Genomic DNA, 26,501 nt, shown 5'->3' on the forward strand with positions numbered 1-26,501 from the left:
ACAGTAAAGGGCTAGTCTCCATGTGTTCATTGTCCAAGACCAAGAATGTTTCTTTCTTTGTCTCTCTTTCTGTGAGGGTAATAATCCACTCAGTGTCGAAAACCAGAAACTCGACACAGCGACTCCCAAATTTTAAGGCAGGAATGGTCACCTCCCGTCGCCTAAGATAATGGATCTTCACTTCCTATTTCTGGAACAGAGTAAAGGTATATAAAATGTCCAAATGCGGAAAACAAAAGAAAAGAAAACATACGAAAGACAAAAATTAAAAACTCAAAAAATAGAATTAAACATTCTTACAAGATGAGGAACTTTGAGCGTTCATTCCTTTGTATTTCATTCTTTATTATATGCTTATCATCATTTTCTTCTGCAACTTTTTTCCATCACAGACATCACAAACATCTTTTTGATCCTTATAATTGTTCTTGCCATAGATCATCTTCTTCCGGTAATACTGGCTTTTATGGTGAAGGCGGTGTTTCTGGCGGAGGCGGTGGTTCTGGTGGAGGCTCGGGAGAAGGTGGTGTATCCGGCGGTGTTTCTGGCGGAGGCAGTTTTTCTAGTGGAGGTTCTGGCGGAAGCTCAGGAGGAGGTGGTGTATCTGGTGGAGGCAGTGTTTCTGGCGGAGGCTCGGGAGAAGGCGGTGGTTCTGGCGGAGGCTCGGGAGGAGGTAGTGGTTCTGGTGGAGGTTCCGGCGGAGGCTCTGGAGGTGGTAGTGTAGTTGGCGGAGGCAGTGTCTCTGGTGAAGGTTCTGGCAAAAGCTCAGAAGTAGGTAGTGGTTCTGGCGGAAGCGGTGGTTCCGAGGGAGGCAGTGTTTCTGGTGGAGGTTCCGCCGGAGGCTCGGGAGGTAGTGGTTCTGGCGGAGGCAGTAGTTCTAGCAAAGGTGGTGTGTCTAGCGGTGGTACTGGAGGAGGTAGTGTTTCCAGCGGAGGCGAAGGTTCTAGCAAAGGCGGTGTTTCTGGCAGTGCTGCTGGAGGAGGTAGTGTTTCTGGCGGTGGTGTTGGAGGAGGCAGTGTTTCCGGCGGAGGCTCTGGAGAAGGCAATGTTTCTAGCAGTGGTTCGGGAGGAGGTGGAGGTTCTAGCAAAGGCGGTGCTTCTGGTGGAGGCGGAGGTTCTAGCAAAGGCGGTGTTTCTGGCGAGAGTGCTGGAGGAGGCAGTGTTTCTAGTGGCGGTTCTAGCAAAGGCGGTGTTTCTGGGGGCGGTTCTGGGGGAAGTAGTGTTTCTGGTGGAGGTAGTGTTTCTGGCGGAGGTAGTGTTTCTGGCGGAGGTTTTGGAGGAGGCAGCGTGTCTAGTGGCGGTTCTAGCAAAGGCAGTGTTTCTGGGGGCGGCTCTGGAGGAAGTAGTGTTTCTGGAGGAGGCAGCGTTTCTAGTGGTGGTTCTAGCAAAGGTAGTGTTTCTGGGGGCGGCTCTGGAGGAAGTAGTGTCTCTGGAGGAGGCAGCGTTTCTAGTGGTGGTTCTAGCAAAGGCAGTGTTTCTGAGGGCGGCTCTGGAGGAAGTAGTGTTTCTGGCGGAGGTTCTGGAGGAGGCAGCGTTTCTAGTGGCGGTTCTAGCAAAGGCAGTGTTTCTGGGGGCAGCTCTGGAGGAAGTAGTGTTTCTGGCGGAAGTTCTGGAGGAGGCAGCGTTTCTAGTGGCGGTTCTAGCAAAGGCAGTGTTTCTGGGGGCAGCTCTGGAGGAAGTAGTGTTTCTGGCGGAAGTTCTGGAGGAGGCAGCGTTTCTAGTGGCGGTTCTAGCAAAGGCAGTGTTTCTGGGGGCGGCTCTGGAGGAAGTAGTGTTTCTGGCGGAGGTTCTGGAGGAGGCAGCGTTTCTAGTGGCGGTTCTAGCAAAGGCAGTGTTTCTGGGGGCGGCTCTGGAGGAAGTAGTGTCTCTGGCGGAGGTTCTGGAGGAAGTAATGTTTCTGGCGGAGGTGGAGGTTCTGGCGGAGGTTCTTCTTCTTATAACCAACAAAATTATACTAGTCAACACCATTCATCATCGTCATTCAATTTTGGTTCTACTTATAGCCAATGGAATAGTCATAGCGAAAGCTCATTCAGTGCAAACTTTAGTTTCCGAGGATCATTCTCAAAGGTTTATGGATTTGGAGATTCATTTACTGATACAGGAAACGCAGTCTCTATGGAAGGTGTTAAATCATTTGTTGGTGGATTATTCACAAACTCTTTCTACGGCTCGAGTACTAACATGCCTGGGCACAGATTAACCAATGGTCGCTTGGTCGTTGATTTCCTATGCGACAGTCTTGGCTTGCCTCCTATTCAAGCATATAAGGAGAATTCTGCTAGCTTCGACTCTGGTGCTAACTTTGCAATAGCAGGATCAACTTGTCTTACAAGTGATTTCTTTGCTAATTACAAGATTCCTCATAGCTTTATGTGGAAAGCAAAACCTGAAAATGTCTTAACCCAAGTTGATTGGTTTAACAGATTTCTTCTGAATGTGGCTTGCCAGGGTAAAGGTGAGGCTGAATGCAAGTCTCAGATAGAAGACTCCCTTTTCTGGGTCGGTGCTATAGGTTTTAGTGATTATGCACGAATCTTTGGTGCTGCTATATCTGGTCGATCACTAACAGAAGCAGCTGTGGATAAAACCGCCAAAATTTTGAAGGTATCATTTAAAAGAACAACATGATTTATGAATAATCAGTATGTACTTTTGTTGGTCAATCTCATAATCCTGGAAACAACTTAAATTACTCTCTCTACATATCAGTGTGGTCTGCATGCATATTTAAAGCCTTTTTTTCCCTCATGATAGGCAATGCTTGACAGAGGTGCAAAGTACATTGTTGTTCAAGGGCTACCACCAGCAGGCTGCTGTCCATTACAGTTGCTCATGAATCCATCAAAGGATCGTGATAGTATGGGATGCTCATCAGGAATCAATTCGATGATACAGGCTCACAACGACATCCTTCAGAAGAAATTGGGAGAATTCAGGGCACAATACAAAGGATCTGTATTGGTTTATGCAGATACCTGGAATGCATACAAGGCAGTATTGGTAAACTATAAGAAGTTCAACTTCCAAGAGCCCTTCAAGGCATGTTGTGGAGCTGGAGGAGGAACCCTCAACTTCGATTTGCATTCGCTCTGTGGATCAACTGGTACCTCTGCCTGTAGCAATCCCCAGAACTTCATCAGCTGGGATGGAATTCACTTCACTGAAGCTATGCATGCGGTACTTGCTAATATGTTCTTCCACCAAGGCTACTGTTCCCCTCCATTTGATGCGTTGGTTAAAGCCAAGACGGGTGGGAAATAGATTAAGCATTTAAGTATTTGTTTAGGCCGGTATTTCCTTTTTTTTTTGAGCTGATTTAACCAATACAAGAGGCTTATATGTGCTGCTCTGACAACACGAGTAGTTATATTAAATAAAGCCCTGATGGTTTAAAAAAAAACGAGTTTCAGATATAAGGTGTTATTTAATTTTTTGCTAGGTTCAGAGTAGAATTATTTATGTAAATGAGAGGTTTAATTTACCTCTATTGTTTAGCTTACCAATCGAGAGATTGAAAGTAATAAACCATTTTATTCATTACATTTTCATCACTTTTGTACTTCCTCGTTGCATTCTATGCAGCTGTAACTTGTAGACTAGAAATTACCAAGAAGAGGGCATTTTTACTTCAATATATTTGAAGTAACAGGAAACTTAGACATGAGAAATTTAGTGGAATTGCAAGGAGAATGAGATGGGAAAAGGAATATCGTATTTTCTTTGTAGATTGACTGACCAGACAAAAGGGCAATGAGGGTTTGTTCCTCTGAGTACTTCAACATGGTCGCTAGCAACCATGACATGATAAAGACAGCTATCTGTTTATTCTCCTGCTCTCGAAGCACGCATTCTTGTTCTGAATTCTAGAGTTTGCAAGTGATTTGAAAATTCTGCATATCAGTATCTTGAATTGTTGATACCAGTTTACATTATAGGATGACAACCATATGTCTTAACTAAATCCAGAGGTGAATCGTGATAATAATAAGGTAGCGGACTAGTTGCTACAGTTACAAGTTGGACAAAGAAACCATGTAATAGCATTAAGAAAAAGAGCAACTACAGAAGCAATACCAGTTCCCATTATAATATGAGTAGGTTGAGTATACTATGGCCACCATATGCCCTAAATCAACTAAAAAACCACAGCTGAAATCATACATCTTTATTATATAAAAGACCGAATTTGGTGATACAAATATCAGATGAAGGCCACCAGAACTTAGTAAGGATCTTCCAGTTAGTTTTTAACCCGCTTATGATCTTTAAAAATGAAGCTTTTCCATTAATTAGAAATTTACACTAGTATGAGGAACATGAACCTTTCCAAGAATGAAAGCTTGAGATCAAGAATATGTGCAACAGCATTTGGGAACTCAAGACAAGCATGAAGCATGAGATGAGATAAAATCATTTTTGTCTATGAATCAGAGACACGGGATTCTATTTACATTTGGAGGTCGGCTTTTGCTATACATCGATTCTCTTACGCACTTCAATTCACATTAGGTATTCATAATATACTAAGAAAAGAGCATCTGGGTAATCTTTTGGTAAGCTATTGATATAGAGGTAGAAGCGCAACAAATCTTCCTTAGTAATTGTTTTAGTGTCAACGACATCATTGTTACAAGTGAGGACCCATAGATCTTCTGAGTTAACTCTCTTTAAGCTACCGCGACAAAAGGGACAGGATTCAGACCTTGTATTCCTGCAATTAAGAAGAAAGAATCAGTATGAGTGCAAACAAAGGCAACTCTATTCCACATCCATTATTCATAATAAGAGGGTCTTAGATAAATATTATGATATCTGTGGTTACCAATTGCGGTAGCATTTTATGCACATAGCATGACAACAATTAGGCAGGACCATTTTCTGGCAAGGCTCCAAGCAAATTCCACATTCATCTTCTCTCTCTAAATCAATATTCGCAAGCCTAAAATCTCCTTCTACCTTCTTTTTTGCCAAGCTGTCCATTCTCAAATGTCCATCCTTAATATCCTCCAACTCTTCCAAGTTACTATGAAGCCTTTGAAGAGACGGTAATATAACACCTACATTTTGGTTCTAATAGATATGAACAAAGTTGAAGACAATAAATAAGCAATAACTATTGGAAAGCAGTCGATCCCCAATTATATTCCTATGCAGAGTAGTTGATAGGCAATAAAGATAGGTATGATATAAAGTTCAGGCACCTAATAACATACCATAGAATTCCTTAATAGTTGCTTTCCTTCCGTGTGTAGATAGGTTTGGTCTACCATCAGCATATACCTACATGACATCAAAGAGCAAGGAATAGAACAATGCACAAGGTACATACAGCAAGAAATGGATCACCATCTTATCTGATTAATCCACCAAGTAGAAAACTAACCTTATATACAAGTATGTGAAAGAGATTTAGATATCTAGGGAGTAGACATATGCAAGAGCAGTCTATTCGTTGTAGCAGAAAGAGAAAGAGTGGAGTCCATTGATTGTAAACTAATTTCATTTCAAGACGTGTACCATGCTTGCCTCTAGGAATTGCAGCAGCCCTAGTGCACCATAATTCACATTACATTGCAAATTAGCTCAACTGATCCACATTGTAATCAAGCTTTAGATTTTAAGTTCATAATACTAATCAGATGAAAATAAAGCTTTTAACAGATTTTGCTAAAATAAACAAGAAAGAGATTGCGACTGTCAATCATCTACGCAATGGACTAACAACATCATGGATTCTAATATTAGCCAAAGCAAGCGCCTTGAACTGAATTTGACTCGGCAGAAACTACAGTGCCAACATCAAGATAAAACAAGTGTTGCATATGTGTGGAATAAACACACCAGAAAAAGTTGCAGTCTTTTCTATATTTAACTATGAATTTCTTACTTGACTGTTACCTTCTAACAATTCCCAAGTTTTAAAAATTGCACAGCCCAACTGAAATTCTAACATCAAAAGTAAATTCATAATCCAGATACCAAAACTGGTTCTTTTTCTATCCCCAGTTAGCATAACAACACAATCATGAAGAAGTTGATCGTCACAGCTACATAATTTAAAATCCAAAACAGCAAAATTGGTCAAACGTACAAAAAAAGAACAAGAAACACCCAACTCAATTCTCAACCAAAATAAGGAGCAGAAGAAACAAAGTGAAGAAAAATTTAATTAAAAAGCATGAATTTTTATTTTATTTTTGAAAGCTTACTTACAAGGCATTAGCATGTTGTATATCAGCCTCTAAAACTTTGAGAGACTCTTGATAAGAAGAGTTACCCAGTTGCAAAAGCATCATCTCCATACCACCCAACTCAATTCTCAACCAAAAAAAAAAAAAAAAAACAGAGAACTGATGTCTAGACGTATCAGAAAAAACCCAATTCACCCAAAACCAACACAAAAAAGAAGAAAGAAAGACTCTTTCTATTTGCTTTCTCTTTTAGGCGGCTATAAAAATAAATGTTTTATTTTTTTTTATTTTTATGGATTCTGATACCTTTTTATCATGGTCAGAGAGAGAGAATAATCAGGAGAATTTATAGAAAAGAAAAATAAAATTGGTGTATTTGCATGATGATTAAATTGGTGCGTTGGGTGGTGGTATTGTGTTTGTATGTTGTTTGCTGGTTAAGGTTCCTTTATTTAATTTCTTTTGTTCTTATCTTAATCTTATTAATTCTTTTTCTCTTTTTTATATATACTTTTTGTATTTGTTTGTCTTTCTTTTAATATTATTCCTTTTCATGTTATTATGGTCATTATCTTTTACTACATGTCAAAATGTGAATTATGCTAATCTTTGGAATTTCCTAGTGAGTGTGCCTTTTCAAGACTCTTTTTTTTTTTTTTTTCAATTTTTCTAGTATTTATAACAATCCTAAGATTAAGAAGTTTTCTAATGGTAATGTGAGACTGAAAATGTCAGATTTAGACTTTATTTTAAAAATTTATTAAATTAAGAAAATAAAAAACTTCTAAATTTACTAAAATCTAAAGACTTCAAATTTTAGCTCTAGTTAAGATTTTCTAACTTTTTTTTTTACTTGATTGAGAAGAGGGCTTTTCTATTTTTAATTTTTTGATTTTCCAAAAACCCTCAATCCTAATTAACACCAAAAAAAAAAAAAAACCTTCTGAAAAAGATAAACACAAAAAAAGGGTTTAATTTAGAGTAGCATAGTACATATATTAATTGACTGACTTTTCCTAATTATTATTTTGAAGGGTATTGATTGCATAATTTAGGTGATTATAATAGGTCATGATTATTTAATTAAGTTGGCTAATAATGTTTGTGGTTGATGACTCTTTAAGTTGCTTTATAGACTTGGTGACAGTTAGGTTTCTGATACAAATAAATCCCTAATAATGAGGTCAATCATATTCAATATTTTTTAATTTGTTTACTCTTCTAATACCAGACGTGTAATTTAATACAAAAACCAATTCAGATTTAGTAGATGATATGAGATAAGATTAGACTTGCTACTGTGTTATTATTATTATATTATATTAATTACTATAATTCATTAACATACACTCTAAGCTGATTAATAATAGCTTTGGGAAATCTATTTTTGTTAATAAATTTTGGGTTTTGGCTTATACATATAAAGTAAGATTTTCTGTTAAAGATTTACATTTTTTAAGGTCAATAACCTTATAAAAAAGAACATATCATAAAATCAGTTTGGACCACCTAACTATTTGGTAGGGCAACTAAAACCTTATGCAATCAATACATTTTGGAGAACATAATTATTAATTGGCAAACATTGTTTGATTCTTTTAAAGAAAAAGATGAATATTAGGTTACCAAGTCTAAGTTTGTTGCCTCTTAATAAATGTATTGTGAATTTTGTCAAACAACAAAAAATTCTAAAGTATAACTTATGATTTTATTTCTAAAATAAAGCAAAAGAGTACATTTTGACTCTAAGAAAAATAAGGACCATTTGGGTACAAAGAGAGAAGTTCAAGTTTTATATGGTAAAGGTTTTTTTGATAGAGAGAAAAGTTATATGAATACCCTTTACAAAAATATAAGCATAGACAAGAACCTGATCAGTCTAGATGCAGTAGTCTAACTATATTACATGCAGGTATCATAACTGTAAATGGTCATAATCAAAATTCAATGCCTCTTTCCTTTTAAAATTTGGTTTTAGAAAAAAGAAAATTTGCAAATAAACAACATAAATGAACATGGGTGATTTTGGTACAGATTATACATATTTCGAGGTTGAAGCTAGAAGAAAACTATCTGGCAGCTGGGACTAAGCAACCATTTGATAAGTCAGGGCTCTCAATCTCAAGGAAGCTTGTGAGTAATGTTTTTCTTGAAGATTGTGCCTTAGAACTACCACTGTTAGAAAGTTTTTGGCTGCCATCAGTCCCTTTCTCTATCTTGATAGCTTCCTGTATAGACAAGATTACTTCTTGCATTCTTGGCCTGGAAACTGCACGTTGTTGGACACACTGGATAGCAACTTCTGCTACTCTCCAAATTGACTCAATCTTGACATTTCCTATTAGAACTGGATCCACAATGCTAACCACATCGCCTTTTCGAATCAAAGCCCTTGCCTGCAAGATGATAACTCAGGTTGATTTATGTCGTTAGTTTGTGAAAAATATATATAGTTCTTGAATTAAGGGAACATGAATTCAAGAAAGAAAAAACATGTACAGAGAAGTGTATATATTATAGAGTCAGCACCAGAACACCTAGCTGATCAAAACCATTTAGCATCAAAAGCCAAGTACTTGATCATTGGGTTGCTAGCTATCTACCCATTTATAGGCTTAATGGTGAGGGTGAATAACTCAACGATTTGGAAAGAAAGTTGCAAGCATAGATACCCAATGCACAATGTTCATTTCAGCACCAAAATCTTCTGTTGAGACGGGCTTTTTTCCAGAGATAAGTTCCAAAAGGACAACACCAAAACTGTAGACATCACTTTTCTCTGTCAACTGCTGATTTGCGTAGTACCTGGTGGAGCACAAACATGATTAGTTAAGGAAATACAGGAAGAACAAGTAATCCAGTTATGCAGACCTGATAAAGTGTTTGCTTACTCAGGATCCAGGTAACCGACTGTTCCTCGTGCCACACTTGATATATGGGTTAAATCATCTTCAGCTTGTCTTGAGAGTCCGAAATCTGACACTTTTGCTCTCATATTGATGTCTAGGAGAATGTTGCTCGTTTTTACATCTCGATGTATGATACTGGGGCTGCATCCAGTGTGCAAGTACTCAAGGCCTACAAATATCTAAGTTCATGTTTGTTCTATGAACTTGACAATTAGATATTGCATAAATTAGGAGTTTTATATTGAACCTTTTGCTGCATCTTCAGCAATCTGCAGCCGAGTTAGCCAATCCAAGCTTTTCCGGTTGTCTATACCTGCCAGTAGATCGTTTCATGTCATTTTGATTTCAATTTGAAACAGAGAAGACAGGAGGCAGACAGATCATTAATGTATGCAGACCATGTATGTGATCACGCAAAGTTCCGTTGTGCATATATTCGTAAACAAGAATTCTCTGATGCTCTTCTTCACAGAATCCGATTAAAGGAACCAAGTTTCTGTGATGAATTCTTGACAAGAGGGCAACCTGCAGGTGTTGCTTGTAAAGTTAACCAACACTGAAGTTCATGATTTATTGATAACTTGATATGATATTACAAGCTTTCATCTTAAACTAATTGGTCAGACTTTTCCTTTGATCTTTTGAGCTTCAAAACTCTAGTAGTTTCAACAGACTATTAGCTCAAAATGGCATTTACCTCGGTCACAAACTGCTGTGTCAGATGGCTACATGAATCAGCCATTATCTTGACGGCCACTTCTTTTCCATCTTTCATCTGGCCGTAGTAGACACTGCCAAAACTTCCTTTCCCAATTTTCTTGAAAAAATTTTTAGTTGCTTCTTCAAGTTCAGCGAATGAAATATAGTATGAACCTCCTTCATCCATGAGATGCCAACCCCGAGTAATAGAATAAGCTGTCGAAGGTTTTGTACTAGCACGCATAGAGTTACCTGGAGAACATAAGAAAGAATTTAAGGAAAATGCAGAAGATTCTGCACTGTAAGAAGAAAGAAAACTGAGTTTTGCATACCAGGATTATCTGTTTTCTGATGAGATGTCTTCCTTTGAAGTCTGCGTAGGTAAATTAAAGTTCCTAATAGTAGGACTAACAGAATTGCAAGTACACCAATTGAGATTCCAAGAGTCAACTTAAAATGCATCTTTTTTGCTACCTCTTTATGTAGTCCAGGATTATCTTCATAACTGCAAGATAAAATACTTATAAATCTGTCTCATACCATTGTCTTAGTAATGCAGAGATTGTAATAAGCTAGTGATTGTTGTTGTGACAGATATTATGTGACTGCAAAATAGTAATGAACAGAGAAGAACAGGTTCATCTTTTGCTGCCATTATACATTTAAAAGTTCTAGCAACGAAATACAGTAACAAGAAACATACTCACTTAAGATTTACTTTCCCAGTCAACAGTGCTGCAGGTACTTTCCCAACAAAGGAGTTATTCTGTATGTACCTATCTTGTTAAAAATCCTTATATCAGATTAAAGTAGAATGAGTTTCTGTGATCATATATCCAATGAAATGTGAAATCTCTCCCTAACAAGCAATAATATTGATCAATTAAGAAAGTCCAAATACTTACAGTTCTCTTAAGTTTGGCAGACTACCAAGATACTTAGGTAATGAACCAGACAGTTTGTTGTTCTCTAGATGCCTGCATATGCATTATACATAGCAGGAAATGGATTAGTCAGTTGCTCTAGTGTAAGTGAGGGAAATACAAAACATTGAGTGTGAAACTTACACAATTTTCAAATTAATTAGATTGCTTATATCTGGCAGTGGTCCTGTGAGGAAGTTATCATTCAACCACCTAAGAACATGAAATGGATTATCATATAAATCAAGAAGAATAAGCATAGGTACATTGCAGCCTAATAGCACTTACAGTTCTGACAATTCCACCATGTTATTAATCTCAGGTGGGACCTCCCCTTTCAAATTCTTTCCTGACAATGCACTGTTAATCAGGTTAGTTCAATCCATTGCTTGTAAGGTTACTCTATTTTAGAATCAATGAAACAAGTGGGGCATATGATCTGTTAATAACTAAATAAGAGCTTACATTTTTGTGATTCTTGGTGGAGATGTTGAGGAGCAATTCACCCATTCCCACTGAGCTGGAACACAAGGATCACCTCCTTCAGTTGTCCAATAACTTCCGGCAGATATAGAACGAAAGGCATTCAGTACATTTGCTGCCAATAGGAAAATTGAATACTTAGTTATTCATATGCAGGTACATCCTTTCACATACACGTTTGTAGGAGATCATGCTCTTACCATCTTGAATATCAGTCTTTGATTCAATCTTCAGGTACTTGCTAATCTCAATGGCATTTATCAGTGGTCCTTGAGTAGAATCACGGGTCTTAACAAATGAAAATGACAGAACAAAATCTAAAGTCACATTCATATAGCTTGGTTCATAAAGTCTGTAACTCCCATTGGCATTTTCTGCAATATTTACAACTGCATTACTATAGTCAGAGATATAAGGTTTCATTAGTTTGAACTTTCTAGTCTCATTTGATCCCAAATCTTCAATTTCAGAAAAATATGCATAAGCACGAGCATTTGCAGGAAAATCTTCAAGGTTCAATCTGTAGCTAAGCAATCCTTCTGTGCCAACAACAGCTGTTTGCATTACTTTGACAGGAGGGTATTCTCTTGTCTGAATATCTATATTCTTTGATGTATTGATTCTAACTGTTCCAGGAGCCACCCCCACAAGGAAATTTTGCCTTTTAGCAAGATCTGAGTCCCAAATTCTATCATAGGGGTCATCTGGATACCTGTGAAAACAATATCATCTCAACATCTTGGCACCAGCAATATCAATGTGCAATAAAATTACACAAGAACCAAAACTTAGTATCAGCTCACCTTAATGCAAACTCATCTGGAGCACCAAAATTTACTCTAGCTGCTAACTTCAAGAAAAATCTATCTTCATAATCGGTTGCATACATTGAGAGATTCAGAGGTCTAAGCTCAAGAGTAGATATGAATGGAGAACCAGTTGTAGCACAACAGATGCACACATCAATAGAACTCGACGGAGCCCTGATGATCATTTCTTTAACATATATTCTTGAAGCTTCCAATACTGTCACAGTTGACCACTTAGTTGCATCCAAGTAGAGGTCAAATTTCGGGTAAGAATCTTCGTTTTCCAAGCTTCCATACTGAAATGTTGCACGAACAAGATACCGCCTTCTTTCTTTTGTGCCTAGATTGTAACAATACTTCTTGCTGTCTATAGGAAAGTCTCTGCGTTTTCCATACTGTGCCCAGTATCCATCTGGATTTTTTACTTCTACTGATTTTCCATGATTCATGATACCATTGTCTGAAATCCATTCTAGCCCAGTTCTTTTATCAGTATAATTACTTGTACTTCCACAATCTATACTGATGAATTCTGCAGGGTGAAAAAGAAAATAACATATAACTAGATTATCAGAAACTTAACCATATTTTATAATCTAACCAAGGACAGAATAACTTGTATTTCTGGAAGACACAAGTTGCCATTCTTATCATTTCTACAGTAACATTTTGGGGGTAACTTGTGATCTAGCAGGCACTAAACTACAGGAAATTAAGTGGGCTTCTACTAATTAAGTGGTTACTGAATATAGTTGGACTTTTCTAAGATTATAGTTCAACTGCTACTACTGCAGAAACATGTGATTTTACAAGAAACAGATTGCTCTATATATATCTTCTCTACTATTGACATTGCTTTTAAAGAAAAACTATGAATTGGGTATCATTTCTTGGAATCTATGCTCTATAAGATCATCACAACTACATGCAAAAGATGCAGTTAATGTTGGCAAGAGAGAAACAATTCTTCAAACAATAGAATTGCAGAATCAAGGAACAGATACATACCTGTAACTTGACACACAATAGAAGAAACCAAGGATATATAAAGAACAAGATATATATGAGAATATAAAGCCATTGAAGAACAAGAGGGACAAACCAATCCTTTTGATTTGTATTATGTGTTATAGTGTATGTATTTTGAGTGATTGATTATAATTTTTCTTTTTTTTTTTTCTTAAAAAAAAAAGAAAAAAGAAAAAGACAGTTTACTACCTATGTCGTGTTAAGCATCTATAACCCCCACCATGCTACTTACCTTTCACTTTATTTTTTTTATTTTGTTTTTTTGATTGATTGATGAGTTTGTGCAATGTTCATTCACAGGTTGTATCCTTTCTTTTCTTCAATTTGGAATCTGCTTTTCCCAAGAAAATAAAGATTTCATGTTTTCTACTTTATTTTCTTTTGGAAAAGAGTGTGGCACAAGATGAACCTATAAAGTGAGAAAGAGAACTACCAACTTTAGTAGTAACTTGTTTATTTTTTGTTGTTTTAGACCAAAACCAGAAAATGAAGCCAATAACTTATATACTTAATTTTTCATGTATTTATTGTTTGATTGATACTGAAAATGACATGGGAAAATGGAATGCTTATAAATGGGCACCACACCACCACTTGTATTTCAACATTTTTCTTAGTATTCTTTTCTTAAATTTAATTCTCTTAATATTTGCATTATTAAATGTCATACTTAATGTGATTTCTAATTATCATTAAGCTATATATAACAATATCTTCTTAAGAAAATATTATTCTAAAAAGATAAAAATAAAAAAATTGAATTATATATTTATAATATATATTCATTACTTTACTATAATCATTACAAACATTAATTTTACTTTATATGCATAATTTATTACTATGAATGAATTATGACCTTGGGAGCAAAATCACTATCACCATTATTATCTTGTTACCATGTGAGGACCATTATTATCTTGATTCCATGTGGGCATTCATTAATTTTTAAGAAACATAATTCTGCTAATTAATTTTCTTATACTTATACTAATTATTAGATGATAGCACATAGTAAATTATACCTGTAAGTGCAATCAATTTTATGAAATTTTAATTAAATAACATAAGTTATTAATCATTCAAATATTAATTTAGGAAGGTAAAACTGTAGTTTTTAACATCAAACAGAAATTTGAAATCAATATATTTTTGTTATAAATGCCAAAAAAAACTTTAAAAAGGGGAAGCATATAGGGATAAAATATTTCATGGGGATTAAGGAAAAAAATAATGGCCATGCAGAAAGCATCTGTAAAGAAGGAAAGAAAAAAGGGGGCAGCATTATCACTAAAGACCTATTTAATTATGATTCTTTACTTTAATTTGCTTTTGCTTTTGCAAACCACAAAATCAACTTTTGTGTCCCATTGGACCAACTTGTCTTTGTCTTTGCAATTTGATTTTGGGAAAAAAAGTATGTTGATGATGCTTGTTTCAATAAGGACCCTATTTCCTATGCTAATTTATGAACTTGACAATTTCAAGACAAAATAACAATTTTTTTTTTTCAAGAGAAAATTAAGCATTCCAACTTCATGAGAAAGTGGGATTTGTTCTTCAATCAAGACATTGACAAATTCTTCTTTTCATGGAGAGATGTGACAAATTATGAAACTGAGCACCACAAAGGTTTTCTCTGTGATTGAATGTTTTGCTACCATCAAGATAATCCATATTGTTATTTTATTTTGATTCTATCATATGCTTAATATCTTAAAAAAAAAAAGTTGTTATATATTCTCAATAAATAAAAATTAAAATTACATAATTTTGTACATTTTTTAGCAAACAAAATTGGGGGAAAAGAAGAAAAAGGAAATGCAGTAGAGGCTTGTGAGTTCAAAAAGTGGAATCATTGTACAATGATATTTTTGCAATCATGTAAATATGGTGCAAATTAAGATGGCAATTCACATCAAGTGAAAGCTACAATTTAGTACTAATTAACATCAACATTATTAAGCAGTTAGCTGCAGATAGAGTGTCTAAATGAAGAAGAGATGTTTGCCAGCTTAACCTTAGTAGTTCATAATGTGATGTCTATTTGTCCCAAAAACTTAGCAGCTTCCATCACCCATCAGAATGGTTTGGTTATTTGGTACTAATAGTTGTGTACAGTGACAAATTGACAATCAAGGCAAGGCAGCCCGAGGAATAAGAGCCTTAATGAAAAAGGCCTATATAAATATATAATACCCAATTATTGAAAATGGGAAATATACCATTTTCTAGCTTCTAGACATCCCTCTTGTTATCTGAAATTAAAGAATTAGTAAATATTCTGTGCAGGAGAAAAATAGATTAAATTATGATTGGGTAATATAATCCAATAATTGAGTTCAATACATGCCGGATCATCAGACTGGAACATATTTATATATATTTTTATTATAAATAAATATAGTCAGTCATTTTTACATATACATCTCTCTTTATTTGAAATGATTTTATTTTTTTTCAATTTTTGTCAAATTGAAAAATAAAATATACGAACATGATTATTTATTTATTCAACATAAATATATAATATAATTTAAATTTTTTTTTAAATAATTCAAATCAAAATAATTGAATGTCTGACTCGAATATTTATATGTAAGTATGTATGTATATGAAAATAAAGATGAGATGTTAATTAACAATTGCTAAGAAGATAAATCATCTTATGGTTAGCAGCAGATAAAGTAGGACTCTTGTCAAATCATTGATTTATCCTTCCACAGCTTACCATTTCTCAATCACTAAAAATAACAGGACATTAAAGTCAATGAGAAGCCTAATTGTACAAATATTTAGCCCTCACAGTGTCATTTTGTACTCTTTTGGAATGGCCTGTAGTAAAGTGTAATTGCCAAGACTCTTAGCCTTGGGCCTCACTCTCTTGGCCCATACTCTTCTTCATGATCTAATTTTCTTGGCTATAATAAAAAAAAGTCAAAATTTTGAACATTTTCTGAAGTTCAAGGTCCAAATTGGAAAAGCATTATCACAAGTTTGAAGATCAGATATATTCCCATGCTTGTGTTTCTAAGCATCTATCTCTTTGTGTTTTTGCTTTTTTTTTTTCTTTTTTATTAATAAAAAGTTTAAAGAATCTGAATATCTGCAAAGTGGAGTATAGTTTTTTTTTTAATATTATATTTAATTGAAATATAAAAAATTATAAAATTTATCTATAAATTTAAATTTGTATGATTTGAATAAAGTAAAAATTAATTTAAAATTTTAAATATTTAAATTTATATAAAATTAATTATAATTAAATTAAATTCTACAAAAATAGATAGAATTTGCAAATAAATTCTACGTTAGTTTTGTTAATATATTTTATAATACTAAAATATTTCTTTCAAGTTTATTATTCTTATTTTATATTTTTCTCATATATTTTTATCAAATGAAATGAGTTTTTTAATAGATTTCAACTAAATATAATATCAGTAATTTTTATTATAAAAATACTATATTAAAATGCAAAATAATGTACAAAGACCAACAAAAGTTATTATTTTATTGTTTAGTATTTAATAAGACAGTCATTTCTTTATTTACAGAAAACAATTATATCTTTAAATTGACTATAAAGATAATAATTCATTAGTGGAGAAGAGAGGAAAAGAATAAAAATTGGGAGCTAGATTTCAAATATTTCAACTGTCATCTTGGTTAATAAATAGAAAAGAATTATTTAGTGGATGATTAAGTAATTAAGAACAAAGACAAGGAAGAAAAGTCAGACAAGGAAATAATTGCAAGCATAATTAAAATTTAGCAGTTTTATATAATAATTATAATAATGGAGGCAAAGACAAGAAAGATAAGAAGCATTGGAGAAACAAGGTATCCCTTTCTTTTCTTCAACTGTTACAGAGGTTTGAACACTAAGCAAAGCTGCACTCTTTCTCTTTTTCTCTCTCTGAAAAGTCCCAATCTAATCTTTTTATCTTCCAACATTCCCTCAACAGACCAAAAACCTCTCTCTGTTTCCCCTTAAAAGCTTTGCCCTTTTTCATATATCTCTCTTTCTCTCCCACTTTTTATTTTTTTTGAATTTCTTTTGTTGTCTCCTATTTTCTTGTCAAGACTCAAAGGGAGAGGTAACAAATGTGGCAAAAGCAGCCTAATAATAAATCTTCTTCCTTTAGAGAATCTCTCAAAGCTCTTGAAGCTGATATACAGCATGCTAATACCCTGTAAGTTCTCTAGTTCTATCCATTCATTTCTATATTTCGTTACTTTTTTTTTTGTTGGCACTATGACTTAAGTTCTGTGAAATTCGTGAAAGTTTTGATCTTTGATTAACTTTTAAGAAAGTAATTCTGTTTTTTTATTGTTTTTTTCACCTGTTTATCATTCTGGGTTTGTGTCATTGGTCCCATTCATTTGTGGTAGGTGGGGTGGAACTTGTGATGAACAAAGATAAAAGTTGGTGAATTTTTAAAATTTGGAAATTAATGGCAATTAGATGTAATTTGAGAAAAGTTGGTGAATTTGAATATGCATTTGGGTTTCTAAATATGGAAGACTTCATTTATGCTTTTTCTAGATGGAATTTTTGGTTAGGATTCTGTTATTGCTAGTGAGATATAGCCTATACTTCTGTCTGTTGTCATGGAATTGGTAAAGATTTAAAGTTGTTTGTCCTGAAAAATTTGTAGAGGATGTATCATTGTCTAATATGCTTTTGATGCTGAAGGTTGACTGTTAAGTCTTCATTTCTCAATTGGGGTGTTGTGTTGGGGCTTTGCAGGGCAGCTGCTATTCCAGGAGATTATGGCGGGGATCGTGTGCAAATGAGATTGTCATACAGCCCTCTTGCCCCATTCATCCTTTTTTTGGTTGAATGGATGGATTATAGTTGTACAGATGCCCTCCCTAGTTATCTAGGGCTTCTCCACATACTTGTATACAAGGTGGGTTGATGATGTCTGTTTCAGCTGATTGTTGCCTTTTCTCATATTGCTGAGACAAAATAGAATGCTATTTCTATACTTGCGTTGTGGCTTTTGGTTCCTGTTTCACATCTTAAAAACTCAAAACAAGCTTTTCTGTACTTTATTCAGGTTTATGTTGATGGAATGCCGACATTGTCATCTAAAGAAAGGAAGGCCACACTAAGGGAATTTTACGGTCTGCTCTTTACGGACTTGTCATTAATAACTGGCTTTAGCCAACCTTTCTTTCTTTTTGTTCTTCCTTGATTTCTAAATGCATTCACTTGAAACATACTTGCAGCTACTATATATCCTTCACTTAGGTTGCTTGAAGGAGAGTTTATTGAATTGGAAGATAATCCTAGGAGAAGCCAATGGACTGAAGCTTTCAGCAGAAAGAGAGTGGAAGACAAGAGGAAGCGATCTGATTACGACATTGAGAGAGATGATGAATGTGGGATATGCATGGAAGATAGTGCAAAGATGGTACTCCCTAACTGCGGGCATTCCTTGTGTATTAGCTGCTTCCACGACTGGTATCTCCTACTTCCATCTTCTGTCAGAATTCTTTTAGTTTGCTTCTGTATATGCATTTACCACTGCTCTGATATGCCTTCTTTTTAAATGTACTTCCATTTCTGACAGGAACACAAGATCTCAGTCCTGCCCGTTTTGTCGAGGGAGCCTTAAAAGAGTGAAGTCTTTAGATTTATGGGTTCTCATTAATAACAGTGATATAATTGATACGGTTACTATTGCAAGAGAGAACTTGAGGCGTTTCTACCTTTACATTGAGAAACTGCCTCTTTTAATGCCAGAGACTCATGCCATTCTGTTTGATTACATGATCTGACATACAGAGAAAGAATGTAGTCAATCGTAGGTATAACCGGCCACCAATCGTACATAGGATATAGTGTGGGAGACCTTTGATCCTATTCGCCGTTGCTGGTTGAGCAGTTATTTAGTCTGCTGTATATAATTAACTAAACACCGATGGTTACCTTATGAAGTTGGAACCAGTTGATAAGGAGGCGAAGATCGTCGCAAAAGTAGCTGGTACAAAAGCAAAGATTAAGCACCTGGAAGTATGTGGCAAATATAGATGTAAATAAAAAAAAAAGATGATAGATAAAAGGTATGCTTGGCATTCAACTCAGCTTTTTGGAACCTGAGTGTTGGAATGGAAATACTAGAAATTTGCATGTTCAGATTTCTGCTTACTATCAACTGTTGTATGAAAAATATTATGAATTAAATGTATTTCTATAGTATTTTTATGACACTTCTCCTACTGATCTACCCTTATGAAGTTGCTGATATAGTAACAGGACTTTGCCATGGCTCTTCTTTGGTCCCAATAGTGAAGCAATGGCTGCATTTAACTGTAACATAACAATTGGAAAAATTTAAAGTGCTCTCTAAGCTACAGCAATCTATTATTGACTTTGCTTACAACATTTAGCAACAGTAAGTTAATTAGTTGAGATCAGCATGTAATTAGGAGCCACGTATGATGCTTCTGTGTTTACCTTGCTAAATAATGAACTTTTTAGTAATTCCATTAACTGCAAGCAAAAGTTTAAGGTTTCATGTTAATCTTGATGCGTTTAGCTTCATTAAATTCATTAAGTTGCACTTCACTGTACCTTTAAGAATAGAGTTTTCTAGGAGTGTTAAGGCAAGCAAAATCAGGTACAATGACGGGATTGTGCCGAGACAAGTTACTGCAGTGGAATAAATATCTGACACTAGTTTCCTGAAGTACTTGGAGGCCCCAAAAACAGTAACTTTCATTTGGCAATTGATTGAGGCCATCCTTTTTATGATAAAAATAACCTAGAATTTGGTAGTTTCCAAGAACAAAATGACCTGCTAGCCAGCACCTTCTTTCAAAAAGAAATGGTGAAAAATAAATCCATAAAGTTATAAATAATAATTAAGCAGGTAAAGATGAACCTTTAACTTTTGATTAAACAAATTAAAGTAACATTCCCACTTAAGCGATTTTGCGTGGTGGTTGTTTCATGACTCTTGACTAATAGAATTTTAGCTATTGAAGTATTGATCAATCGATTCATCAAATTTTAACTCTCCTTCTAGTTCTGTTTCGTGATTCTTGGGTCTAACCAGACATGATGATCCATGGTTTCTCTTCACCTCTAAACAATGATTTTCCTGCTGGTCTTCGTGTTCTAGTTGTCGATAATGATCCCACCTGGTCCAGAATCCTTGAAAAAATGCTGAAGAAGTGCTCTTACCAAGGTTATAAATGTTCATTAGCTCTGTTAAAGTTCTCAATTTATTATTGCTTAACATTCGGTCATGCTTGCTTTATTTTCTTTTCTTGTATTTTATGTCTTGATTTCTAACTACTCTTTAGTATCTTACAACAATATGTTCTCTTTATTACATATCTCCTTTTCTTGGTGAAAAGCTGCTTCGTGTTCCATTAAGAATTCTGAGCTTCTTTTTGAGCATGTAAGGTAACATGAAACTGCAGGAATTGGAGATATTTTGCATTGATTTTGTTGTTTTTGCAGTATAAACAATTTTTTTTTAGCTTAGAATTTAGTAATCTATGGATTTGTTAAATGAAATCACGGTTTTGATCACTTATTAGCACACTATATTGAGAACATTGCAGTAAACTTTGGAATCCTTGATTTGCTTGAAGTATATTCGATGATAGGACCCTTGGATTCTTGAAACTGAGATTAATGCATGTAATACTGCTTAGAACATCTCTCTTGGATTCTTGAAACTGAGATTAATGCATGTAATACTGCTTAGAACATCTCTGGTGCACAAGCTCCATCTCTGGCACACCACCATACCTGAAGATTCTCAACATTTTTCTTTAAGTTCATGTTTTTGTAAAATAACCTTTTCTGGTAAAAGAATTGCATTATAATAGATGTCTTCTATTTCTCTTACAATAGTTTCAGCTTCCTAAACCCCATTACTTTTGAGATTTTGGATTTGAAATGCTTTTGTGTTGTGCAGTGGCCACCTGTGGTTCAAGAGATGCTCTGAATATGCTTCGTGGAAGGAAAGATGAATATGACATTGTAATTTGTGATGTGACTACGTCTGACATGGATGGTTTTAGGCTTCTAGAGCACATTGGTCTGAAGATGGATTGTCCTGTCATTAGTCAGTTCTTGGTCATTTCATCTTGAATATCAAACCTTTTCTTACTTGTTTGATCTTGTATATACTGGAGGCATGCTTCATAACAAAATGGATTATGCCACTCTGCAGTGATGTCTGTTGATGGAGATGCAAGTGCATTGCAGAAAGGTGTTCGGCATGGAGCATGTGATTATCTTCTTAAGCCAATACGCATGAAAGAACTTAGGAATATATGGCAGAATGTATTCAGAAAAAGAATACATGAGGTAAGAGAATGTGAAATTCTTGGATCAGATCAGGCCTGTGATGGGCCCTTGCTTCGTGGAGAAGATCTGGCTTCAGTCAAGAAAAGAAAATATGCTGATCAGAAAGCTGATATTTCTTCCGCAAAGATGGCCAGATTGGTTTGGACTGTAGATCTTCATCAGAAATTTGTAAAAGCTGTTCATCAGATTGGATTTGATAGTAAGTTTTGTTCAAACCTTCGTTTAGTCAAGGAATGATTTATGTACAAAAACTCCATCGGCATCTACTTGCATTTTATGTGGCTTCGATTATATGGTTTCCAGCTTTTTAATGTATTTAAGGAATGAAATCATGTCTGTTTGGCAGAGATTGGTCCAAAGAAAATTCTTGACAGGATGAACGTGCCATGGTTGACGAGAGAAAATGTTGCAGGGCACTTGCAGGTATTCATTGATTAACAATACCGACATCTTTATTTCACATTGGCCTCAATATTTTCTTTCATTTTTTACTAACGCTCATCTTTACAAAGGCTTTTTTTTCTTTTCTTTTTTTACCTTTTGCAGAAGTACCGCCTTTATTTGAGTAGATTGCAGACTGAAAAGGACCTAAAATTTGCTGGCTTATATTCGAGTGTGTTGAAGAAGCAAATTGGCCTGAGAATTGCTTGTGTTTATCTGAACAAAATTGCTTCTAACTTTATAAATTTCTCAGTTTCCCCTTCTAGAGACTCCCCTAGAAGTATTAGCACAGGGTACTCGTGCAACATCCGGCAAAACTATGCTTCTAACGGTGGTGGTGGTAGCTCTGGATTTACTGGTAATGACTTGATTCTTCACAATGTGGAAAATAGAAGCTATGAAACAGATGAAGAGGAGATTGTCTCAATGCCTTTGATAAAAGATCAAGAGAGAATTGTTTCACTGCCTCTGGCAGAACCCTGGACTTCTACAACTGTTGATGATCCTGATCCTTGGAACTCCAGGACTTCACAGACTGGATTTAGTCGTTCTTCAGAATCAGAAGTAAGATTTGCAGCATTTGATTCTACTTTCCTGTTTGGAAAATCAAGGGATGATGAAGAGGAGCATAAGAATGATGAAGAGGATTATATGGATGAAGACCCAAAATGACAGGAAAGTTTTCTTGCTCATTAAAGCAGTGACCCTGTCTTTGCTAGTGGATTTGGACGAATTCTGCACACCCAGAAAATAGTATCAAGAATTGGGTTTTAATTTTTGTTCAACTTGAGGTTCAACAGACTGAATTTTATATGCATTTACTAATTCTAATTTCTCATTTCAATTTCTGAAAAGAAACTCCGGCAAAAACAAAAATATGCAAATTAATTTTGATGGTCATAAACGCTTAACTTGCTCCAATTTTCCATTTTTAAGTGTTTATATGAAAGAATACTTGAGAAAAATCAAAATGTCCGAACAAAAATCAAGACACAATTGTTTTGTTTTGTTTCCTCAAAAACCTTGGAAGCCAGGAGTTTCAGTGACTCAAAACACGAGACAGGACAAGGCTGTATCGTATTCCATCAAGTACGGTCGTTTCTTCTAATGACACACCCATAGAAGAGATTAATTATTATTTCATTTACAGACTATCGAATCAACTAACACTGTATTGATTATTAATTATATCATATTAACGTTTATTAATATTATATATTTTAATAAAAGATAAAGATGTGATATTTTGATAGCAATTTAAAAAATAAACCAAAGTAAAAAAAAGCAATTTAAAAAATAAACCAAAGTAAGACAAAAAAAAAAAAAAAAAACAAAAGTAGGTTACTTTGGTTTCTTTTTCCATAAATTAAAACCAATAAAGAGTCTATTTTGGTCCAAATTAAGGTTCTAATTCTTTTTTAAATTAAAGTTTAATTAAGAAGAAAAAGATTGGAGCTGATTAACTGAGACGTAAATTGGGCGCCACCTAGCACCGATTTTCTTTGCACTTTCTTTCTTTCTTTCTTTTTCCAAAGTTTAACGCAGTCCATTCCTGTTGCATTTCTGCGTGCGTATTCTTGAATCTCACCGCTTATTATGGAGAAGGTTCCCTCTAACACTCGAACCGATGCTTTTCCTGCTGGTTTACGAGTTGTTGTTGTGGATGATGATCCCACCTGGTTGAGCATCCTTGAGAGAATGCTCAAGCGGTGCTCTTGTGAAGGTTACTTGCTTTATACTTCTGTTCTGTGCTGTTCTTGTTCTTGTTTCTTATAACTCTTATTGCTTATCACTCTGTCAGAAAGCTTGCTTGTCCGTATCTTTTTCTTTACTTAATTTTATGGCTTATTTTCTGTTACCTATATTGTGGCTGCTGGTCACGTTTCATCTCCATCTGATGCTAAGCTCAAGAAAACTGGACTCTGACACAGAAAATTCTTTTACGGTTTATTTTCTGTTTTATGAATTTGATTAGATGTTGATATTTACGCTCAGCCGACATGAATCAGTTGGATTTAACTATTCTATAAATCAAATTCCAGTTGTTTTACATGGGTTGTTCATAATAGCTTCAAATCTTGGTCGAAAAGTGTTTTTTAAGCTCAAAATTTATTTTGTTCAACTCTACGTTACACTTCTGAAACACTAAAATGAATTACGTTCCCGTATTGGACACATAGCAATGATTATAACAAGGTGAGCCTTGTCTCATTAGAAGGCACATTCAAGTTTCTTCACCAACCCAGAAAGTTAAATTAAAAAAACTGATAGAGACTCGTCTAAGGTGAGTCGTTCTAAAGGTGAATCACCAGGCGAGTTAGAAACTCGCTTTTATCAATAAATCTGGAACTGATTCAATGGACATAAAACGGGAGACCCTTGCGACCACAAGGCCCTACCTCTATAAAACTGGAACACGCGACGAATATGGACATGGACATGACTGACATTACTCCTAGAAATACCCACATAAAACAACAGTAAAGGTAATGCTATTACAATCTTTAAACACTATTTCTTGAACTCCCGCTAAAAACTTAGACTGTTTTTACATTTCGCTTGTGGTGACATCAGGAACAATTACTGATTTGCTGAGATTTATAAAGGATAATTATGAGTTCTTGAACTGGATTGATGCATTTCAAAAAGACTCGAGTACTTGGACAGGAAGAAACGCAAGTTAGGGGATTCCATAACTCCATACAACTAATAGGACTCTTGGATTGTGTACTGGCTAATCTTTTTATAGATTCAAGTTGTGGTGCATCAGAAATTGGTCAGTTTAACACCACATGCTTCCTTAGTGTAATAGATTATCTGCTCTTTGACATTTCCTCTTTGCATGCATTTGTTTTGTTCAGTGACCACCTGTTGTTCAGCAAGAGATGTTCTGGCCTTGCTTCGCGAGAATAGATATGGATATGACATTGTTATTAGTGATGTGATCATGCCTGGCATGGATGGTATTATGCTTCTATAGCATATCAGAAGGGAGATAGATCTTCCTGTCATTTGTCAGTTTCTTTGCCTGAATTTCTTAGTTTTTTTGCATCTATTATTTATCGGAAGCATGCTTCTGACAGAGCATTTATATCGCTTCACAGTGATATCTGTTGACGGAGAAAGAAGTCGGGTAATGAGAGGTATTCAGCTTGGAGCATGTGAATATCTTCTTAAGCCAATACGAATGAAAGAACTTCGAAATATATGTCAGCATGTATTCAGAAGGAAGATACAAAAGGAAATAGACATTGAAAGTATAGAAGGAACAATACAAGTTCAAATGGCTATAAATGGATTAGACAAGTCCAATGGTGGGCATTTGCTTTGTGGAGAAAATTTAACTTCAGTGAAGATAGGAAAAGAAGTACAAAATAAACATGACGACAAAGGCCCTGGTGGTAATTTTTCTACAAAGAAATCTGCAGTTATTTTCCATCAGAAATTTGACAAAGCTGTAAATCAGATAGGACCTGATTCTAAGGAAAATGGGATAAAATGTTCGGATTCAGCTTCAAGAGACTCTACTGCGAGCATTGGTACTCAGTACTCATGCAACTGGGAGTACATAGCGCTTCCAAATGGTACCTGTGGGTTTTCAGGCAATAGCACAAGTCTCCTCCGCAATATGGAATCTACGAGCTATGATGGTGAAGAGGAAATTTCTTCAACTCCTGTAGCATACTCCAAAAAGTCTGATTTTTCTGATCCTTCAGAGTCCAAAAGTTCACAAACTCAATATAGTCATTCTTCCACATCTTCAGGATCAGGAGCAAACTCTACAGCATTTGATTCAACTTTCCTGTTCAGATCAAAACCTGATTATTGATTGATGATAACAAACATTGTGTAATAATGGAGTCAAGACCAATCATATGGAAATAAATAGGGGCTAATTTCCCAGAATGAGGATCGGAAAACACTCATTCTTATAGGATTACATGACAGAGATACTGCCCTGCTTCTTATGTCGTCAAGAATTTGAATTACAGTCTATTTAGGCCAAGACATTATGAAATCTATACTGTATATTATGGAACCTGAAACTCTCTCTCCCCCTCTGATACTCTTATTCATATTGTTTCTTTGTCCTCTTGTTTTCCCTGCTTATCAGGAAGTCAGGACATCATCTCAACACTGAATTGGGCCAACTGTGCAAACCCTGATATCTGTTACAGGATGGCTTACCAGCAACTATGACATTATGCCTGAGGCCCATCTTTTCCCTTGCATTATCAATAACCTCCTTCTACCTAGGAAGTTATATGAGCATTTTCTTTATGGGAAAGGGACATAAACCTCTGAAGTTCAATGAGAATCAAAGGGTATTTCTGAATTACAAATGTACTATTACTATCATTGCCTTGATCTTATTTCCAAATGGTTGTATGACACACAATAATATGCGTGCACACTTATGGCATCATGGACAACAAGAGGCTGTTTTCTAATGAAAAAATCACTCATCTGAAACTCCACAATGAAAAATGTGCATAATTGAATAAAGAAAAACTAGACACCAAAGTTCATGCTGGATACCCCATTAACTGAGGCAAAGCCTAAACTTTGGCAATTGGCATATTCCAAGAACGACCTGGCCAATGCTAATATTATTCAGAATAATCCTACCCAATAGAAGAAATAGTGAAAAAAAATGAAAATGAAAACCATAAAGT

The 26,501-nt window shown here is 35.2% G+C and overlaps 6 protein-coding genes across 12 annotated transcripts; 4 read left to right on the forward strand and 2 right to left on the reverse strand.

Annotated features, from left to right (window-relative positions):
• The first annotated feature begins 242 nt into the window (after window positions 1–242).
• LOC8285436 (uncharacterized transmembrane protein DDB_G0289901) lies at window positions 243–3,551 on the forward strand. Of its 3 annotated transcripts, none has more exons than XM_048377352.1 (3): window positions 243–691; window positions 812–2,607; window positions 2,758–3,551. In XM_048377352.1, the coding sequence occupies exons 1-3, from the start codon at window positions 304–306 to the stop codon at window positions 3,262–3,264; spliced, it is 2,691 nt and encodes an 896-aa protein (XP_048233309.1). In that variant the 5' UTR covers window positions 243–303; the 3' UTR covers window positions 3,265–3,551. The 3 variants fall into 3 exon arrangements, with proteins under 3 accessions (XP_048233309.1, XP_048233308.1, XP_002515022.2); XM_048377351.1 differs by having other exon boundaries at window positions 244–631; window positions 692–2,607; XM_002514976.4 differs by having other exon boundaries at window positions 244–2,607.
• Window positions 3,552–4,403: 852 nt separating this feature from the next.
• LOC8285435 (E3 ubiquitin-protein ligase AIRP2) lies at window positions 4,404–6,859 on the reverse strand. Of its 3 annotated transcripts, none has more exons than XM_048377354.1 (5): window positions 6,501–6,859; window positions 5,387–5,549; window positions 5,217–5,283; window positions 4,826–5,060; window positions 4,404–4,714 (listed from the first exon to the last, which is right to left on the reverse strand). In XM_048377354.1, exons 1-5 carry the CDS (start codon window positions 6,509–6,511, stop codon window positions 4,504–4,506), a joined length of 687 nt encoding a protein of 228 aa, XP_048233311.1. In that variant the 5' UTR covers window positions 6,512–6,859; the 3' UTR covers window positions 4,404–4,503. The 3 variants fall into 3 exon arrangements, with proteins under 3 accessions (XP_048233311.1, XP_048233310.1, XP_002515021.1); XM_048377353.1 differs by having other exon boundaries at window positions 6,213–6,859; XM_002514975.4 differs by having other exon boundaries at window positions 6,217–6,855.
• Window positions 6,860–8,128: 1,269 nt separating this feature from the next.
• Window positions 8,129–13,179, reverse strand: LOC8278479 (probable LRR receptor-like serine/threonine-protein kinase At1g67720). The gene is made up of 15 exons (XM_015716747.2): window positions 13,026–13,179; window positions 12,012–12,549; window positions 11,409–11,920; window positions 11,191–11,323; window positions 11,014–11,085; window positions 10,870–10,938; window positions 10,708–10,779; window positions 10,510–10,578; window positions 10,135–10,307; window positions 9,801–10,054; window positions 9,502–9,628; window positions 9,351–9,416; window positions 9,086–9,272; window positions 8,867–8,999; window positions 8,129–8,590 (listed from the first exon to the last, which is right to left on the reverse strand). The coding sequence occupies exons 1-15, from the start codon at window positions 13,096–13,098 to the stop codon at window positions 8,264–8,266; spliced, it is 2,805 nt and encodes a 934-aa protein (XP_015572233.1). The 5' UTR covers window positions 13,099–13,179; the 3' UTR covers window positions 8,129–8,263.
• Window positions 13,180–16,863: 3,684 nt separating this feature from the next.
• Window positions 16,864–19,268, forward strand: LOC8278478 (E3 ubiquitin-protein ligase AIRP2). The gene is made up of 5 exons (XM_002514973.4): window positions 16,864–17,242; window positions 17,800–17,962; window positions 18,113–18,179; window positions 18,285–18,519; window positions 18,629–19,268. The coding sequence occupies exons 1-5, from the start codon at window positions 17,154–17,156 to the stop codon at window positions 18,834–18,836; spliced, it is 762 nt and encodes a 253-aa protein (XP_002515019.1). The 5' UTR covers window positions 16,864–17,153; the 3' UTR covers window positions 18,837–19,268.
• A 145-nt stretch (window positions 19,269–19,413) lies between these two features.
• Window positions 19,414–26,161, forward strand: LOC8278477 (two-component response regulator ORR26). Of its 3 annotated transcripts, XM_048377251.1 has the most exons (8): window positions 19,414–20,248; window positions 20,990–21,139; window positions 21,248–21,583; window positions 21,731–21,807; window positions 21,931–24,311; window positions 24,400–24,601; window positions 24,687–24,839; window positions 24,930–26,161. In XM_048377251.1, the coding sequence occupies exons 1-5, from the start codon at window positions 20,119–20,121 to the stop codon at window positions 22,495–22,497; spliced, it is 1,260 nt and encodes a 419-aa protein (XP_048233208.1). In that variant the 5' UTR covers window positions 19,414–20,118; the 3' UTR covers window positions 22,498–24,311; window positions 24,400–24,601; window positions 24,687–24,839; window positions 24,930–26,161. The 3 variants fall into 3 exon arrangements, with proteins under 3 accessions (XP_048233208.1, XP_048233209.1, XP_015572151.3); XM_048377252.1 differs by lacking the exon at window positions 24,400–24,601 and having other exon boundaries at window positions 21,931–23,548; XM_015716665.3 differs by lacking the exons at window positions 24,400–24,601; window positions 24,687–24,839 and having other exon boundaries at window positions 21,931–23,548.
• LOC8278476 (two-component response regulator ORR26) lies at window positions 23,422–25,654 on the forward strand. The gene is made up of 5 exons (XM_048376959.1): window positions 23,422–23,548; window positions 24,400–24,480; window positions 24,575–24,601; window positions 24,687–24,788; window positions 24,909–25,654. The coding sequence occupies exons 1-5, from the start codon at window positions 23,422–23,424 to the stop codon at window positions 25,652–25,654; spliced, it is 1,083 nt and encodes a 360-aa protein (XP_048232916.1).
• Window positions 26,162–26,501: the final 340 nt, after the last annotated feature.

This window comes from Ricinus communis, chromosome 7, assembly GCF_019578655.1.
Source record: "Ricinus communis isolate WT05 ecotype wild-type chromosome 7, ASM1957865v1, whole genome shotgun sequence".
Classification (NCBI taxonomy): Eukaryota; Viridiplantae; Streptophyta; class Magnoliopsida; order Malpighiales; family Euphorbiaceae; genus Ricinus; species Ricinus communis.

Excerpts from the sequence above, each read along its gene's own strand:
- LOC8278476 (XM_048376959.1), top strand. The coding sequence starts at position 23,422 with ATGGAGAAGGTTCCCTCTAACACTCGAACCGATGCTTTTCCTGCTGGT. Across the intron at positions 24,602-24,686 it reads TTGTGGTGCATCAGAAATTG|TGACCACCTGTTGTTCAGCA; the intron begins GTCAGTTTAACA and ends TGTTTTGTTCAG. Across the intron at positions 24,789-24,908 it reads GATCATGCCTGGCATGGATG|AGCATTTATATCGCTTCACA; the intron begins GTATTATGCTTC and ends TGCTTCTGACAG.
- LOC8278479 (XM_015716747.2), bottom strand. The coding sequence starts at position 13,098 with ATGGCTTTATATTCTCATATATATCTTGTTCTTTATATATCCTTGGTT. Across the intron at positions 11,086-11,190 it reads CCACCAAGAATCACAAAAAT|TGCATTGTCAGGAAAGAATT; the intron begins GTAAGCTCTTAT and ends CCTGATTAACAG. Across the intron at positions 10,780-10,869 it reads CTAATTAATTTGAAAATTGT|GCATCTAGAGAACAACAAAC; the intron begins GTAAGTTTCACA and ends ATGCATATGCAG.
- LOC8285436 (XM_002514976.4), top strand. The coding sequence starts at position 304 with ATGAGGAACTTTGAGCGTTCATTCCTTTGTATTTCATTCTTTATTATA. Across the intron at positions 2,608-2,757 it reads AAACCGCCAAAATTTTGAAG|GCAATGCTTGACAGAGGTGC; the intron begins GTATCATTTAAA and ends CCCTCATGATAG.
- LOC8278477 (XM_048377251.1), top strand. The coding sequence starts at position 20,119 with ATGATGATCCATGGTTTCTCTTCACCTCTAAACAATGATTTTCCTGCT. Across the intron at positions 21,140-21,247 it reads GATGGATTGTCCTGTCATTA|TGATGTCTGTTGATGGAGAT; the intron begins GTCAGTTCTTGG and ends GCCACTCTGCAG. Across the intron at positions 21,584-21,730 it reads TCATCAGATTGGATTTGATA|AGATTGGTCCAAAGAAAATT; the intron begins GTAAGTTTTGTT and ends TCTGTTTGGCAG.
- LOC8278478 (XM_002514973.4), top strand. The coding sequence starts at position 17,154 with ATGTGGCAAAAGCAGCCTAATAATAAATCTTCTTCCTTTAGAGAATCT. Across the intron at positions 17,243-17,799 it reads ATACAGCATGCTAATACCCT|GGCAGCTGCTATTCCAGGAG; the intron begins GTAAGTTCTCTA and ends GGGGCTTTGCAG. Across the intron at positions 18,180-18,284 it reads CACACTAAGGGAATTTTACG|CTACTATATATCCTTCACTT; the intron begins GTCTGCTCTTTA and ends ACATACTTGCAG.
- LOC8285435 (XM_002514975.4), bottom strand. The coding sequence starts at position 6,305 with ATGGAGATGATGCTTTTGCAACTGGGTAACTCTTCTTATCAAGAGTCT. Across the intron at positions 5,284-5,386 it reads TTCACATACTTGTATATAAG|GTATATGCTGATGGTAGACC; the intron begins GTTAGTTTTCTA and ends GATGTCATGTAG. Across the intron at positions 5,061-5,216 it reads AACTATTAAGGAATTCTATG|GTGTTATATTACCGTCTCTT; the intron begins GTATGTTATTAG and ends ACCAAAATGTAG.